At 38.3% G+C, this 14,454-nt stretch overlaps 1 protein-coding gene across 1 annotated transcript in view; it reads left to right on the forward strand.

The window, feature by feature from the left end:
* Positions 1-530: 530 nt before the first annotated feature.
* FBXO28 (F-box protein 28) overlaps positions 531-14,454 on the forward strand; it is a 28,021-nt gene continuing 14,097 nt past the window's right edge. Inside the window, exons 1-2 of the mRNA XM_010852845.1 lie at positions 531-831; positions 11,188-11,297. Of these exons, the coding sequence (XP_010851147.1) occupies positions 565-831; positions 11,188-11,297 (377 nt within the window). The 5' untranslated portion in view covers positions 531-564. The remainder of the gene's footprint in view (positions 832-11,187; positions 11,298-14,454) is intronic.

Consider the following 14,454-nt stretch of genomic DNA (forward strand, 5'->3'; position numbering starts at 1 on the left):
ATGGACAGGGAGGCCTGGCGTGCTGCGATTCATGGGGTCACAAAGAGTCAGACACGACTGAGCAACTGAACTGAACTGATTCTTCCAAGGAGCAAGTGTCTTTTAATTTCATGGTTGCAGTCACTGCCCTCAGTGATTTTGGAGCCCAAGAAAATAAAGTCTGTCACTGTTTCCATTGTCTCCCCATGTATTTGCCATGAAGTGATGGGACCAGGTGCCATGATCTTACTTCACTTACTAGTTAACATCATTTTTATCTCCCTTTATCAGGGAAGCACTTTAGGAAAAATTGCACTGTGAAGTCAATTTCAGACACGGTTCCTCTGCCCTCAAGTCGTTTCCAATCTTAGATGAAAGGTCTTACAGTGACCACCTTTCCAGGAGTTTACGTGATCCTCTCTCCTTCCCACTTGAACTAGCATCAAAGTGTCTCTCTCTGCCTGTCACCCCAAAGGCTCCTCCCCCTCCTCCAGGTGCCCCTCCCGGCAGCTCAAGAGAAGGAAGTGACGCACCGGAAGTGTCCCTGTTCCACTTGCAGAGGGGGGAAGGAATCAAACCCCCAAGATGGCGGCAGCGTCGGAGGAGCGGATGGCCGAGGAAGGAGGCGGGGGTCACGGCGACGGCGGCTCCCCTTCGGCCATCGCCTCTACCCAGCGACTGCCCCCACCGCCCCCGCCCCAGCCCCCGCAGCCGGGGTCCCAGGCGCCCCCAGCCCCGGCGCTGGCTCCGGACCAGCTGCCTCAAAACAACACGCTGGTGGCGCTGCCCATCGTAGCCATCGAGAACATCCTCAGCTTTATGTCCTACGACGAAATTAGCCAGCTCCGTCTGGTGAGGCCCCCTGGGGACCCTTGCCGCCCTCTCCGAGAGCCGAGGTCTGGGGAGGGCCCGAAAGGGAAGAGCGTTCCCCGGGGAGGGAGCCCCTGGCGAGCTGCAGCTGCAGCTAAAGCACCAAGCGCACCCCTCCCGCCCCAAAGTCTCTCTTGGGGCTGGCCCGCGGGGCTTGTCCAGATTCCGCCTTTGCTTGGAGAGTGGGGGCGACTGCTTTCAGGAACTTGGCTTTGAGGGTCTGTGGGGCTCGGGGGCTCTGTGCCCCCGATCCGGAAGCGGGGCCACGGGCGGGGGCAGCAAGAGCTGGGCTTCCAACCTCTGTCCGGCCTGAGCGTGGACGCCGGAGGGGTCTCACCACCTGCCTTTTGTGTATCACCTTCCAACCCCAGGCTGGAGTTGGAGGCGAGCACTCCGAAGTAAGCGAGATTATCCCGGCTAGGTTTGGTTTGTCTGTGAGAATAACGTATTGTTCCCCCTACCACCCAAGTTTCCTTGTTGCAAAAGATAAAGTAGGATCGGTCAGTCCTCCCAAAAGCCAGTAGAGGTTTGGAGGAATTCAAAGTCGTTTTGGTAACCTCAACCCCAGCGCCTTGGTTGACCAATGAAGGCAATCCTGAGAAGTGACTATCGGGCTTTCCCTCACCCCTGACACTTGCCACCCCATCGTGAAGCACCTTGCCCCTTGAGAAGGTTTTTTCCTCTCCTGCATTTCATTTTCTAACTAGTGATTTACGCCCACCCGCCAGCTTTAGGAGACGTTTTATACCTTAAAATCACAGTTATTCTGTCCATGATTAATGAAAATAAATGAATTTGCCTTTGGGATTTTCTTCATCCCAGAGGCTTCACTGAAGGTTCAATGACTGTCTTAGTTCAGTCAGTCAGTTATTTTGCTTCCTCAGTGAATTTATCTTTAAGTGGGAAGGAAATTGAAGGAGGTGGACATTTTGAAATGATTACAAACCGTTTCTGTGTAGAAGCTAAATATGTGGTCGGGGTTGTTTTTTAAGAGGACAAAGACATATCTGAATGTGCTGTGTATAGCGTTTTCTTAATAATCAATAAACCCTATTTTAGATTTACACCTTCAATTTAAAATTGATTATAATTGTATTTTTGAGATGCAAGCATATTTTTTAAAGGAGGCTCTTAAATATTCAAGCTGGTGAACCGTTTATTTTCTTGTCAACACAGCACAATCAACCATGCCAGTCTGCAGGATAGAAAAATTCATTTGAAAAGTAATATTTAAAAATGATTGTCCCTTAAATGATTGAATTTCCAAAACATGTTATCCTAGAATTTCTTGTAGAATCCTAACTATTGCTTCGATTTTTGATAAAGAATGATACTTGATCAGAATTCATGGTATACATTCCTGTTGCCTGGAAATTGGACATGACATTTGAATTGAGCCTTTCAGCCAGACAATGCCTTTGTAAAGCTTGGAATGTTCACCTTCTTCTTTATAAGTATTGAGAAAAACTGCGTGTGGGGGTGGGGTGGGGTGGTGTTCATTTGTTGGTCAATTTACTTCTTTAAAAATCAAAAACATTCTTAAAGGGGAGAAAACCAGCCTATCCTAGGGGACAGAGTTAAAAACACATCCCACAGTTTATTAGTAAATGACATCTCTTTCAAGTGAAATACTCAGCTGCATTCTTATTTTTAAGCAGTTATCTATTCTAGTATTTTAAAGATACAAATTTGTAGTTTCAGAGATTTTTATCATAAGGAGTCCCTTACCACCCCCCTAAAAAGATTCAGCTCCCAGTTTTACTTCTTAAAGATGGTTTTTTCTCTGTTTTAGTAATGAGGAACTATTTCTTAGTCCTTTCTTTACTTGAGATTAATGGATAATTCTTAGATTTAAGTGGGTAACCTTTTGTGGCGATTTGGAAGTGTCTTTGGTTTTAAATTCTTTGGTTCATATGTCATAAGGTGCAATTCAAGTAACATGAAAGATTCTTGCCACTAGGTGTCAGCATTAATTTAATTATGGTCATTAGTGAAATTGGCAGTCTAGCGGTAGTGCGTAGTATGTAAAGCCTTTCCTAATGTAAGTGACCGTTTGTACCTAACAGACTGTTTGCGAGAAAATCAATACCCGAGTGTATGCTGCTAACTGGCATATAAATTACATAGTTTTTTTTTATTGTCAAGTGTATTTTTGAGTAGAGTTAAGGTTGGGTGTACTTAGAAAAGAGTGATATTAATTAAGAACAGAATTAGTTTCCATAAAGCGAAATGTCAACCATTCAGTAGTTAATGAGCTGGTTTATGTATTTGTCAGGTGCTTCTTTTTTTCTTCCTTCAGCTTACTTGCCCTGTTGGAACCTTGGGCTTCCCAGATGGCTCAGTGGTACAGAATCCACCTGCAATGCAGGAGACACAAGAGACTCAGGTTCAATCCCTGGGTCATGGACCATCTCCTGGAGGAGGAAATAGCAACCACTCCAGTGTTCTTGCCCAAAAAATCCCATGGACAGAAGAGCCTGGCGGGCTACAGTCTAAAGGGTAGCAAAGAGTCGGACACGACTTAGCACACACATTAGGGCCTCAGTCATAACTATTGTTCACACCTAAATTAGAGGACAGGTGCAGGGTCCATGTACTTACTGCTCTATATTTTCTTTATACAGTTCATCCCAAGTTGCTAAAATAACATTTTCCAATTATCTTTGCTTCCTCTCGCCATGAATAATTGAAATTTGACTCTCCAGTCTGGTTATTTCCAAAGGAATGTCCAGATCCCTTATTGAACTGGATTTTGTTTTATTTTTTTTCTGCCGTTGACTACTGCTCCCAAAATGTACCTGGAACTTGGAAATCCTGGTTACATAAAAATAGTTCTTTAAATATTTAACTTCTCTAATATATTTAAAATTATTTGGATGAAGATACTTTTTGAAATGACAAAATGTGTACTTTGAGTTGTTTTGCAGTAAATCACATAAATTTGTGCTGATGCAGCATTAGTCTGTCACATAAGGCCCCCTTCACAGGTAGGAGAGTTTTTGAAACAAGTGGCAAAGGTTAAGGAAGGTCCTGCACCTAGTTGCAGAGCACATCACAGCCAAGTTGGAACATATAACGTTGACTTATGAGTACAGAATTCTCACTGAAAAAAAAAAGTGTGCAAGGCTTTTTAAAAGTTGTCTTAGGGAATTCCCTGGCAGCCCAGTGGACTGCCACTTTTATAAAGAGATCCTATAGATTTTTCCTCTGTGGTTCTAGTGGAGCTCCTGTAAATTTAATGGAATCCTATTAGTGGTTCAGGACAGATTTGATTAAAAGTTCAATTCAAGTGTCATGCTTATTATCTGGAATGAAATTTTCCATTTGACAGCAAAATATGTAAATCTATGTTTTTGTCCCAGGATATTTCTCTGGTGCACTCTAGCTGGTTAAGTCTATTACTCATTTATAGTTCCTTTCACATCTTTTCTTCAAATGTGTTTGAAAAGTTCAGTTGTAGAGAGAGTTGACTGGTAGGAAATATGAAGGAAAATGGGAAAGTATTACCTTTTTTTTTTTTTAAGTAGGCAAGATGTCTTCCTTATATCTCTTTCTCTATATCAGTAGTTCTCAATTTTGTCTCAGGACACCTTTACATTCTTAAAAGTTGTTGAGGACCCAATTTGCTTACCTTTGAAAATTCTAAAATACACAAGAATGCACAGTGCATAATTCCATTAGCTGTCATCACATGTCATGTTGCCACACATGTTCTGCTGTGTCTTGTGAGAGAATAGCATGAAAATGGCAAATAATATCTTGGTTTTATGAAAATGATTTAGCTTCAGAAACTCTTGAAAGGATCTTGGGAACCCCAAGGGTCCTTCAACCACAGTTTGAGAACCATTGCTTGTATCGCTGTATTATAGAAAATACACTGTCTATACTGCTGGGGGTTTTCTCCCCTACCATGTCATCATCAGGTTATTTATTTTATTAACAAGTTCTTAAGTATAGGTAAGAAATTATATTTTGGGAATACTTCACTCCTGCAGATTCTCAAAGGTGTCTGATCAGTAACCCTGTCTACAAAATCATCACTGAGACAGAATGTACACGCCTTCCTTGAGCACATTTACAAAGAATCAGGATAACAAATGCAGAGTAGGAAATACAAGAGTGTTGAGGTTAATCAACAGAGGCTTCCTCAGTGTCATGAATTTTTATCCAGTCAGTAAAAATGGAAGAACATTCCCAGTAGGAAAAAAAAAAAGATATGTAATTATCCTAATTGTTTTATTCAGGCTAACATTAAATTTATATTTTCTTTCCAAGTGCATATTTAGGAGGGACACACAGGGAATTTTTAATTTGTTGTAATTTTACCAACAGACAATTGAGAATTAACTCTCTGTCTCTGTATATAGTATTATATCTTAAATGGTCAATACCAAGAAGATAGAATTTTTTCTCATAAAAGATTAAAGTGTTCTTGTGAAAGAGATGGGAAGTTGTATAGGACTGGCTCATTCATTGTTCATTTTTTAAATGATTTTATCACCTCTGTCCATGGGATCACATAGAGTTGGACATGGCTGAGCATGCATGTACCCGTCATTAACTTTTTGCCACATTTACTTTATCTTGTACGCTCATTCACCATAGGAAAGTAAGGTGCAAATACAATGACATTTTACCCCTAAAATACTTCTATATAATCACAATATCATCACTTCCAAGGTATTTAATATTACATTTTATATTCAGGTTTCTCAGTTGTCACCAAAATGTGTTTTGATAGCTTGGAGAGGGGTTGGGGAGGTAGTTAAGGTTCTTAAATCTAATAAAGCATTAGTCTCTTTAATCTGGAACATTTCTCCCACCTTTTCACTGTTTTCATTCTTTCATGACTTTCTAAAGAATCCAGCCCAGATGGCTGTCAAATATTCTGCACAGAAGATTTGTCTGATTGAGAGGATTATAGGAAGATCTTGGTTTAGCTCCATCGCAAAACTTTAGTGGTGTGGCGAAAACACCCCACCCACTGAAGTCCTGCTTTCTAGACTCGTGCCAACAGTTTCTATAGCAGTAGAGTGTTAGAGACCCTAATCAATTGAGAATAATTAGGATAAACATTTCAGTCTACATAGCTACTGATCACTAAATTTAACAAGACACAAATCAGGGCTTCCTTGGTGGCTCAGTGGTAGAGAATCCGCCCGCTAGTGCAGGAGACACAGGTTCAACCCCTAGTCCAGAAAGATCCCACATGCCTCGGAGCAGCTAAGCCCTTGCACCACAACTACTGAGCCTGTGCTCTAGAGCCCAGGAACTGCACCTACTGAAGTCCAAGCACCCTGAAGCCCATGCTCCCCAGCAAGAGAGTAGCCCCTGCTTGCTGCAACTGGAGAAAAGCTGGTGCAACCTAGCACAGCCAAAAATAAATAAATAAAATTAGGGGAGGGAATACACAGATCAAAAGACCTGGATTGTTCCCTCCCCTCCCCGCCCCCAACATAGCTTGGTTTTTATTGAGGTGCCATCCTAGGCACTTTGCTAACCCTTGAAATGTGTAGCCAGTATGAAAAAATGAGGAAACTGAGAGTAAACCATATTACAGTCCATATTAGAATGATATGTGTGTGTGTGTGTGTGAATCACTATTTGCTGGAAGACCCAAATTCTTAATTTCACTTTTTGCCCTTAATGATTGGATGACCTTGAATAAGTTATATAAGTTCCTAAGGCCTCAGTTTTCTCATTGTAAAAAGAAAGGGTAGATTCTGGTGTCGTCTGTCCCTTTCAGGTCAAGGGTCTAAGCAGCCTAATCTTTGATAATAGCTTCCTCATTAATTGGGGGAAACTATTGGCTTTCCCGGTGGCACTGGTGGTGAAGAACCCTCATGCCAATGCAGGAGACATAAGAGACGCAGCTTTGATTCCTGGGCAGGAAGATCCGCTGGAGGAGGGCGTGGCAAACCCACTCCAATACTCTTGCCTGGAGAATCCCATGGACAGAGGAGCCTGGTGGGCTGCAGTCCGTGGGGTCACAAAGAGTCGGACACGACTGAAGCGACTTAGCACGCATGCATTGACTGTTCAGTTCATTTGAGAAAAAAATAAACATGGCATTTTAAATCTTGAAATAATTAACAAAACAAATCTGTTCTTCATACTAGAACAGCAAATAACAGAGGGGCAAGTTAAATGTCTCTATTGTATACTTATTCCATTAGTTACCTTTTGTTTATATAGTATGTATTTTCCTAATCTCTAAATACATTGATCGTTTTTGACATAGTCATCATCTTTGTATGTTAGATTCTAGAATTTTTCTGTCCTGAGTAAATTGCCGAACTGCTAGGACTTTTGTTTTGTTTTAATTGGGGAAATATTTCTTTTCTGTAATCTTGGGAAATAATTAAAGTAACCCCAAATTTCGAGCTACACTTAAATAAGGTAATTTTGTTTTGCAAGTTAATATGCATTGATAGCAGTTATAATTATACTGCTCACCTTGGGGACAATTAATATATTTCTGTTTTTTTCAGAGGTCACTTTGCTTTCTTCTGAATTCATATGCTCTATGGTGTCTTTGTTTTTATTTTATTGGTCAGTCAGTGCTTATAAAACATTTATGAAAGGAAGAATATTACATTAAATACTGTTCTTATAATATCAACTAATGCTTCAGATCTTTTTGGTTTTTGTGGTGCTATTCTAGTTTGCTTTTGTTACCTCCTATTTTCTGATTTTTTTTAGTTGAAGTATGGTTGATTTACAGTATTTGTTTCAGATGTATATTTTCTGATCTTTTTGCCAGCTTTTAATTAGAATGATCAGTTAAGACTCTAAAAAGATAAATCTTTTTTCTTGTCTTTTACCTCTTTATTTGGGATTCATCTGCGGTGGTTTCAGCTATCTTCGTGTGAGATCTCCAGAACCTTATCTTTAGTTGTAACAGTATAGTTGCTTATGGAAAATGACCAGTCAACTGTCCCAATACCAGGTCTCTCCCAAAATAGATGCTCTTTTTCCTTTTCAATTTATTTCTCATTACTGTCTGATTTTCCTGATCAAAACACGGGAGCTTTTATTCTTCTCAGCCTTGCTTGCGTATCTGATCTGTCTTCGGAAGTAGTTTGCTAATGGTTTATTCATTCCAGGCTTTGTGCCTTTGTCCCATCAGCATTAACTTAGCAGTCCTGTCCTTTCTTCTTTTAAAGCGTAGGATCACGTTAAGTCTTCCTTGGTTGACCTTACCTGGTTATTTATTTATCACAAATTACTCAGCCAATTGTATGCTCATACGAGTCAGTACTCATTCCATTGCATTTCTAGATCATTAAAAGATTTCTAAATTGAGTATTTAGCTAGATTTAGTGCAGCAAAGTTTTAGAATAATGAAATAATTTAGAACGTACCTTGGAAGTTATTACAGCAGTGTGTTGTGTGCTAAGTCACTTCAGTCATGTCCTACTCTGTGCAGCACTATGGACTGTAGCCTTCCAGGCTCCGCTGTCCATGGGATCCTCCAAACAAGAATACGAGAGTGGGTTGTCATGCCCTCCTCCAGGAAATCTTCCCAACCCAGGGATTGAACCTGCTGCTCATGTGCCTGATGCATTGCAAGCGGATTCTTTATGATTGAGCCTCCTGACTTAATTTTTTACTTTGTAAATAAACATTTTTTTTCAGTTTTATAGAGATGGCACTGTATAAGTTTAAGATGTACAGAATAATGATTTGACTTAAAAAAAATTAGGAAATCATTACCACAGTGGATTTAGTTCCATTATTGAACTCAGAAATTATCAGAGAGGTTATAGAGTCCACAGAACAAAAGAGTATTTTTCTACAAAGTCGTGTTAGGGGATGCCTCACATTAAATAGTTTTAACAACAATGAAATCCCCAATTTTTATTCCTCAGAGTTCATTTTGAAGTCTTTGGGTGGGGTTTTTTTTTTTTTCCTACTTGATAATGTCTGTTGACTTTCAGACACAACTGAGTGACTGAACTGACTTTCTCCTATGACAGATTAGAATTTAGCCAGCTTTATATCCCCCCATCACACACACAAAGACATACTTTATTTTTCTTCCTCCAATAACATGATAAAAGTTTCTTTTTTCCTCACACAAAGTTCAGTACCATTGTTTATGGCAATGTGGTTCTCAAATGCAGACCAGGTTTACCAGAAGGATTCCCAAGACTCAGGGAGTCTATATAATCTAAAATATTTTCATTACTGTACTAAGGTATTGTTTGCATTTTTTACTCTCATTCTTTCACAAAGGTCCAGTGGAGTTTTCCAGTAGTTCTGTGATATGTGATGGTACCATCATACAGCTAATGAAATGTGCACTTGTATATTGTGTTTTCTAGAATTTTCTTAGGTAAGAATACCTCAGTAGATTAATGCAAAAGAAGCAGATATGAAAATTCACTTATTTCTATTAAACTACTAGACCTAAACTAAATTAAAGAGATTTGTAGATGTACTCATTAAATATTTTGTTTTAGAAACATTTATATCAGTACATATTGGGTTTATTATTTTTTCAGTATAGACACTGAACAAATGTTTATAACTTATTCAGCTAGAAATAGATTCCACTGTATTTTAAAATATGATTTATCAGTAAAGTATCAGTACTTTATTATGTTTTCATCTACTTTGAAATTGAAAAGAACTGTTTACCTTCATACCTTTCATCTGGCGTACTATTATGTAGGGAATGGCTAGTATTTAGTATTAGGGTATCAAAACCTTTATCAGCTCAGCCCAGTTTACCGGAATTTTTGTCTGTATAATCTCAGGAGAAAGCTACTTTTGAGTTTCATCAGTATTTGGTTTTAGCAAGTATTTTTCAAACATTTGTATTTGGGTTCTGTGAGAGATAGAAAGAAGCGTTAAGACAGCCCTTGCCTAATTGACTTAGCCTTGATGTAGATTTATCTCAATTTTATCTCAGCATTGTGCTTTCAACATCCACACCTATATAGTGAGAATTGAGGTCCAGGTTGATACCTCTGAGTCAATGCAAAATACTCAGGAAACAAACAACAAACATATTTTGTGTAGTAGGTTTCATTAAGATAAGAAAGATACTGGGATATTTCAGAAATATAAGAGCTAAGTATATAAAGCAAAGTTTTCAAATTAGTGGTAAAGTTAAAATTGTTAACAAAATTGTTTAAACAATTTTTATATAGCAATTTATAGTTTACCGTAATTTAATGTCTATTTCTTTTAATCCTAATGATATCCCTGTGTATGCGGTACTATCCATATTTTACAGATGTCTGATTCAGGCTTTCAAAAAGAAACTGACTTGCCCAAGGACATAAAATGGCTGGACTCAAATTTAGGTGTTCTGACTTCAGATCCTATGCTTTTATTGTATAAAGATACCATTTTTAAAGTTAAGTGTCTGCTATACATGTTAAAATATTTTGAAGGATATGACAGCATCTAGTAGAGGCTTTGGCCATTATAAACTGTCATACTTCATCCAAGCCACTAGAAGAAATGATTTAAAACTTTCATTCTGGTAATGATAAAAACTTTGTGAGGGGTTAGACTCAAGTTTGAATATGTATTTTTGGCCAGAGAAGAATTTTCTTGTTTCAAACCATTAAAAGCCTTCAAATATTTTGTTTTAATGATCTTCAGAATTATAGACTTTGACCATAATAGTGGGGATACATTCAGAACATTTCAACAGATACCTAAAGTGAAGAATCAAGTGGGGCTCTGAGCTTCCACTGCATGAGCCACGCGTTTGATCCCTGGTCAGGGAACTAAGATCCTGCAAGCCATGTCGCACAACCAAGAAAAAGTCAAATATATAAATAAACAAGGAAACATATATATTCCCTTTTTTAAAAAAGAGTAAATTATTCCTTGCTTACATACAATATTAATTTTTAAATGTAGTATTGCAGGTTACAGTGAGGAATTCACATATACCGATTTAAAGATTCAGATAGCAAACTGGAGAACGATTCTAGCACAGAGAACTTTGAACCATCAGTTAATGAGTCTAAGTTAATTGTTATCAATTTGTTTTTAATTAATTTTTATATACTTTTTTGGCTGCACCATACAGCATCTGAGATCTTAGTTCCTTGACCAAGGGTTGTACCCACACACCTTACATTGGAAGCATGGATGGAGTCTTAACAACTGGATTACCAGGGAAGTCCCTTTATTAATTTTCATTGGAGTATAGTTGCTTAACAATGTTGTATTAGTTTCTGCTGCACAGCAAAGTGAATTAGTTGTATATATACGTATATATCCCCTTTTTAGATTTCCTCTATATTTAGGTTACCACAGACATTTTCTGAAGTTTTTACTTTTAAAATTCTTTCTCATTCTGTCTTCCCATAGGTTTGTAAAAGAATGGACTTGGTCTGCCAGAGAATGTTGAATCAGGGATTTCTAAAGGTGGAAAGGTACCATAATCTATGTCAGAAACAAGTTAAAGCACAACTCCCAAGGTATGTTATGGTTAGCAGTGGCAGTAATTCTACAACTGGGGATTTTATTTGTTTCTTGATTATTATTATTATGTTTTAATCTAAGTAAGGGTTTACATGTTAAATGGTTTCCAAGTTTTTGTAGCAAAGTATACACAGATCACAATAAATGATTTTATTATGGTTTGTTCACACTGGCCATATCTGTTCAACATTTTAGTTTGAGCCAGGGCATTTAGGCAAGAAAATGAAATTAAAGGCATCCAGATTGAAAGGAAGAAATAAAATTCTATTCACAGATAACATCATCTTGTATACACATGATATTATATATAAAATACACTGATTAGTTATCAGAGCTAAAAACAAGTTCAGCAAGGATACTAGATAAAAGACTAGTATACAAAAATCAATTGTATAATGCTATGCACTAGCGATAAACAATCCAAAAATGGAGACAATTCCATTTACAGTAGCATTGATAGTAATATATATATATAACAAAAGAAGTACAAAACTTGTTTATTAAAAACCAGAAAGCACTGTTAAAAGACATTAAAGACTTAAATAAACGGAAAGGCATTCTGTGATCATGGATTGGAAGATTTCATTTTAAGATGGCCAGGGATTGAATCTGCATCTCCTGTGTCTCCTTCACTGCAAATTTTTTACCCACCGAGTCATCTGGGAAGCCCATTAAAATGGCACTATTCCCCAAATTGATATATATATATATTCAGTGCAACCCCTGGGCTTCCCAGGTGGCACTAGTGGTAAAGAACCTGGATACCAATACAGGAGACATAAGAGATACAGGTGTGATCCCTGGTTCGGGAAGGTCACCTGGAGAAGGGCATGGCAACCCACTCCAGTATTCTTGCCTGGAGAGTCCCATGGACAGAGGAGCTTGGCAGGCTACAGTGGGGTTGCAAAGAGCCAGATGTGACTGAAGCAGCTTAGCACACAGAGCAACCCCTATCAGAATCCTAGCTGTCTTTTTATAGAAATTGACAGACTGATCCTGTAATTCCTATGGAAATGCAAAAAACTCAGAATAATCAAAACAATCTTGAAAAAGAACAAAGTTGGAAAACTACCATTTCCCAGTTTCAAAGCTTTAGCCACAATAATCAGTCTGGTGCTAACATAAAAATAGACATACAGATCAATGGAAAAGAGTCCGGAAAGTCGACCTTTACATTTTTTGTCAATTGATTTTCAACAAAAATGCCAGGAAAATTCAATGAGGAAGGAATAGTGTTTTCAACAAATGATGCTGGGACAAAAGAATGAAGTTGAAGACGTTCCTCAAACCATATACAAAAATTAGCTGAAAATTAACCACAGACTTAAGTGTGAATGTCAGTGCTATATTATAAAACCTTGAGAAGAAAACAGTCATAAACCTTTATTAACTTGGATTAGGTTCTTTAGATACAACACTAAAAGGACAAGTAACAAAAGAAAAAGGTAGACAAACTAGAATTCATCAAAATTTAAAATGTCTGTGCCTCCAAGGACACCATCCAGAAAATAAAAAGACAGCCACAGAATGGGACAAGACATCTGCAGCCCGTGTATCTGTTACAGGACTTGTATCCAGATTATAGTAGGAACTCTTACTACTCAACAATAAAAAGGGGGACTTCCCTGGTGGCCAGTGGTTAAGATTCCACACTTCGAATGCAAGGGGCACAGGTTCCACCCCTGGTCCAGGAATTAAGATCCCACATTTTCCTGGTGTAACCAAAATATTTTTTTAAGGCATAAACAATAAAAAGGTAAATAACCCCAATTTGAAAATGGGCAAAGAATTTGACAGAAATTTCTCCAAAGAAGATGTACTAAAGGCCAAACATCATTAGTTATCAGGGCATTGCAAATCAAAATACTATGGGATACCAGTGAATACCCACCAGGATGGATGGCTAAAATTTAAAAGGACAAAAGTTGGGAGGGAGATGGACAAATTGGAACTTTGACATATTACTGGTGGGATAATGAAATGTTGCAGCCACTTTACAAAACACTTTCTCAAAAAATGAAATACAGAGTTGCCAAATGATGCAGCAGGCATATGCTGCTTATATGCATATACTGCTGTATACTGCACTTCCCTGCTGTATATACTCAGGAGAAATGAAGCTATGTCTACACAAAGTACACGGATACCCACAGCAGCATTATTCATCATAGCCAGAAAGGGGAAACAGCCCAGGAGTCCAGCAACAGATGAATGGATAATCACAATTATGGAATGTCCATAGAATAATATTCAGCAATAAAAAGGAATGAAGAACTCTGAGGCATCCTTCTACATGGATAAACCTTGAAAACATGCCAAGTGAAAGAAGATAGACCCAAAACACGTACTGTTATGATTCCAGTTATCTGAAGTGTCCCGAATAGGCAAATCAATAGAAACGGTACATCAGTTGTTGCCAAGGGCTGGATAATGAGAGTAGTTAATAATGGTTACAGGCTTTCTTTTTATGATGATGAAAATGTTCTGCAATGAGTTGGTAGTGATGGGTACACAAGTGTGAATATACTAAAAATGACTAAATGGTACCCTTGAAAAGTGAATTATATGTGAATTATGTCTCAAAACTTTTGAAAAGTTAAAATGAGCTGATCTTGGAGCAAAAATACATGGTCTCTTGTCCTTATGTCCATGTATACTTCTTTCATTTATCTCATTTCTCTGATTCTAATAGCCATTAGGCTTGAGCTTGATATACCCAAGTGAAAGTAAAAGTTAGTTGCACAGTAGTGTCCAACTCTTTGCAATCCCGTGGACTGCAGCCTGCCCAGCTTCTCCATGGAGTTCTCCAGGCAAGAGTACTGGAGTGGGTTGCCGTTTCCTTCTCCAGGGAATTTTCCCAACCCAGGTATCGAACCCAAGTGTCCTGCATTGCAGGCAGATTCTTTACCAACTGAGCCACTAAGGAATCCATATAGTCAAAGGGCAAAACACAAAAAAATAATTTTTTTCAAATGTTTTATCAATAAATATTTGATTGATCCTTAGCAAGGATTTCTAAACATAGTGATTCATTTATCATTGTGTTAAATTATGACCCAGTTGTAGATTTCTAAATTAACCTGTAAATGTTAGGCTTACATTAAGGTATTTTGTTTGGTTAGCATTTTAGTCCACAGTACTTCTTTTAATGGT

This window comes from Bison bison, unplaced genomic scaffold (assembly GCF_000754665.1).
Source record: "Bison bison bison isolate TAMUID 2011002044 unplaced genomic scaffold, Bison_UMD1.0 scf7180017864317, whole genome shotgun sequence".
Lineage (NCBI taxonomy): Eukaryota > Metazoa > Chordata > Mammalia > Artiodactyla > Bovidae > Bison > Bison bison.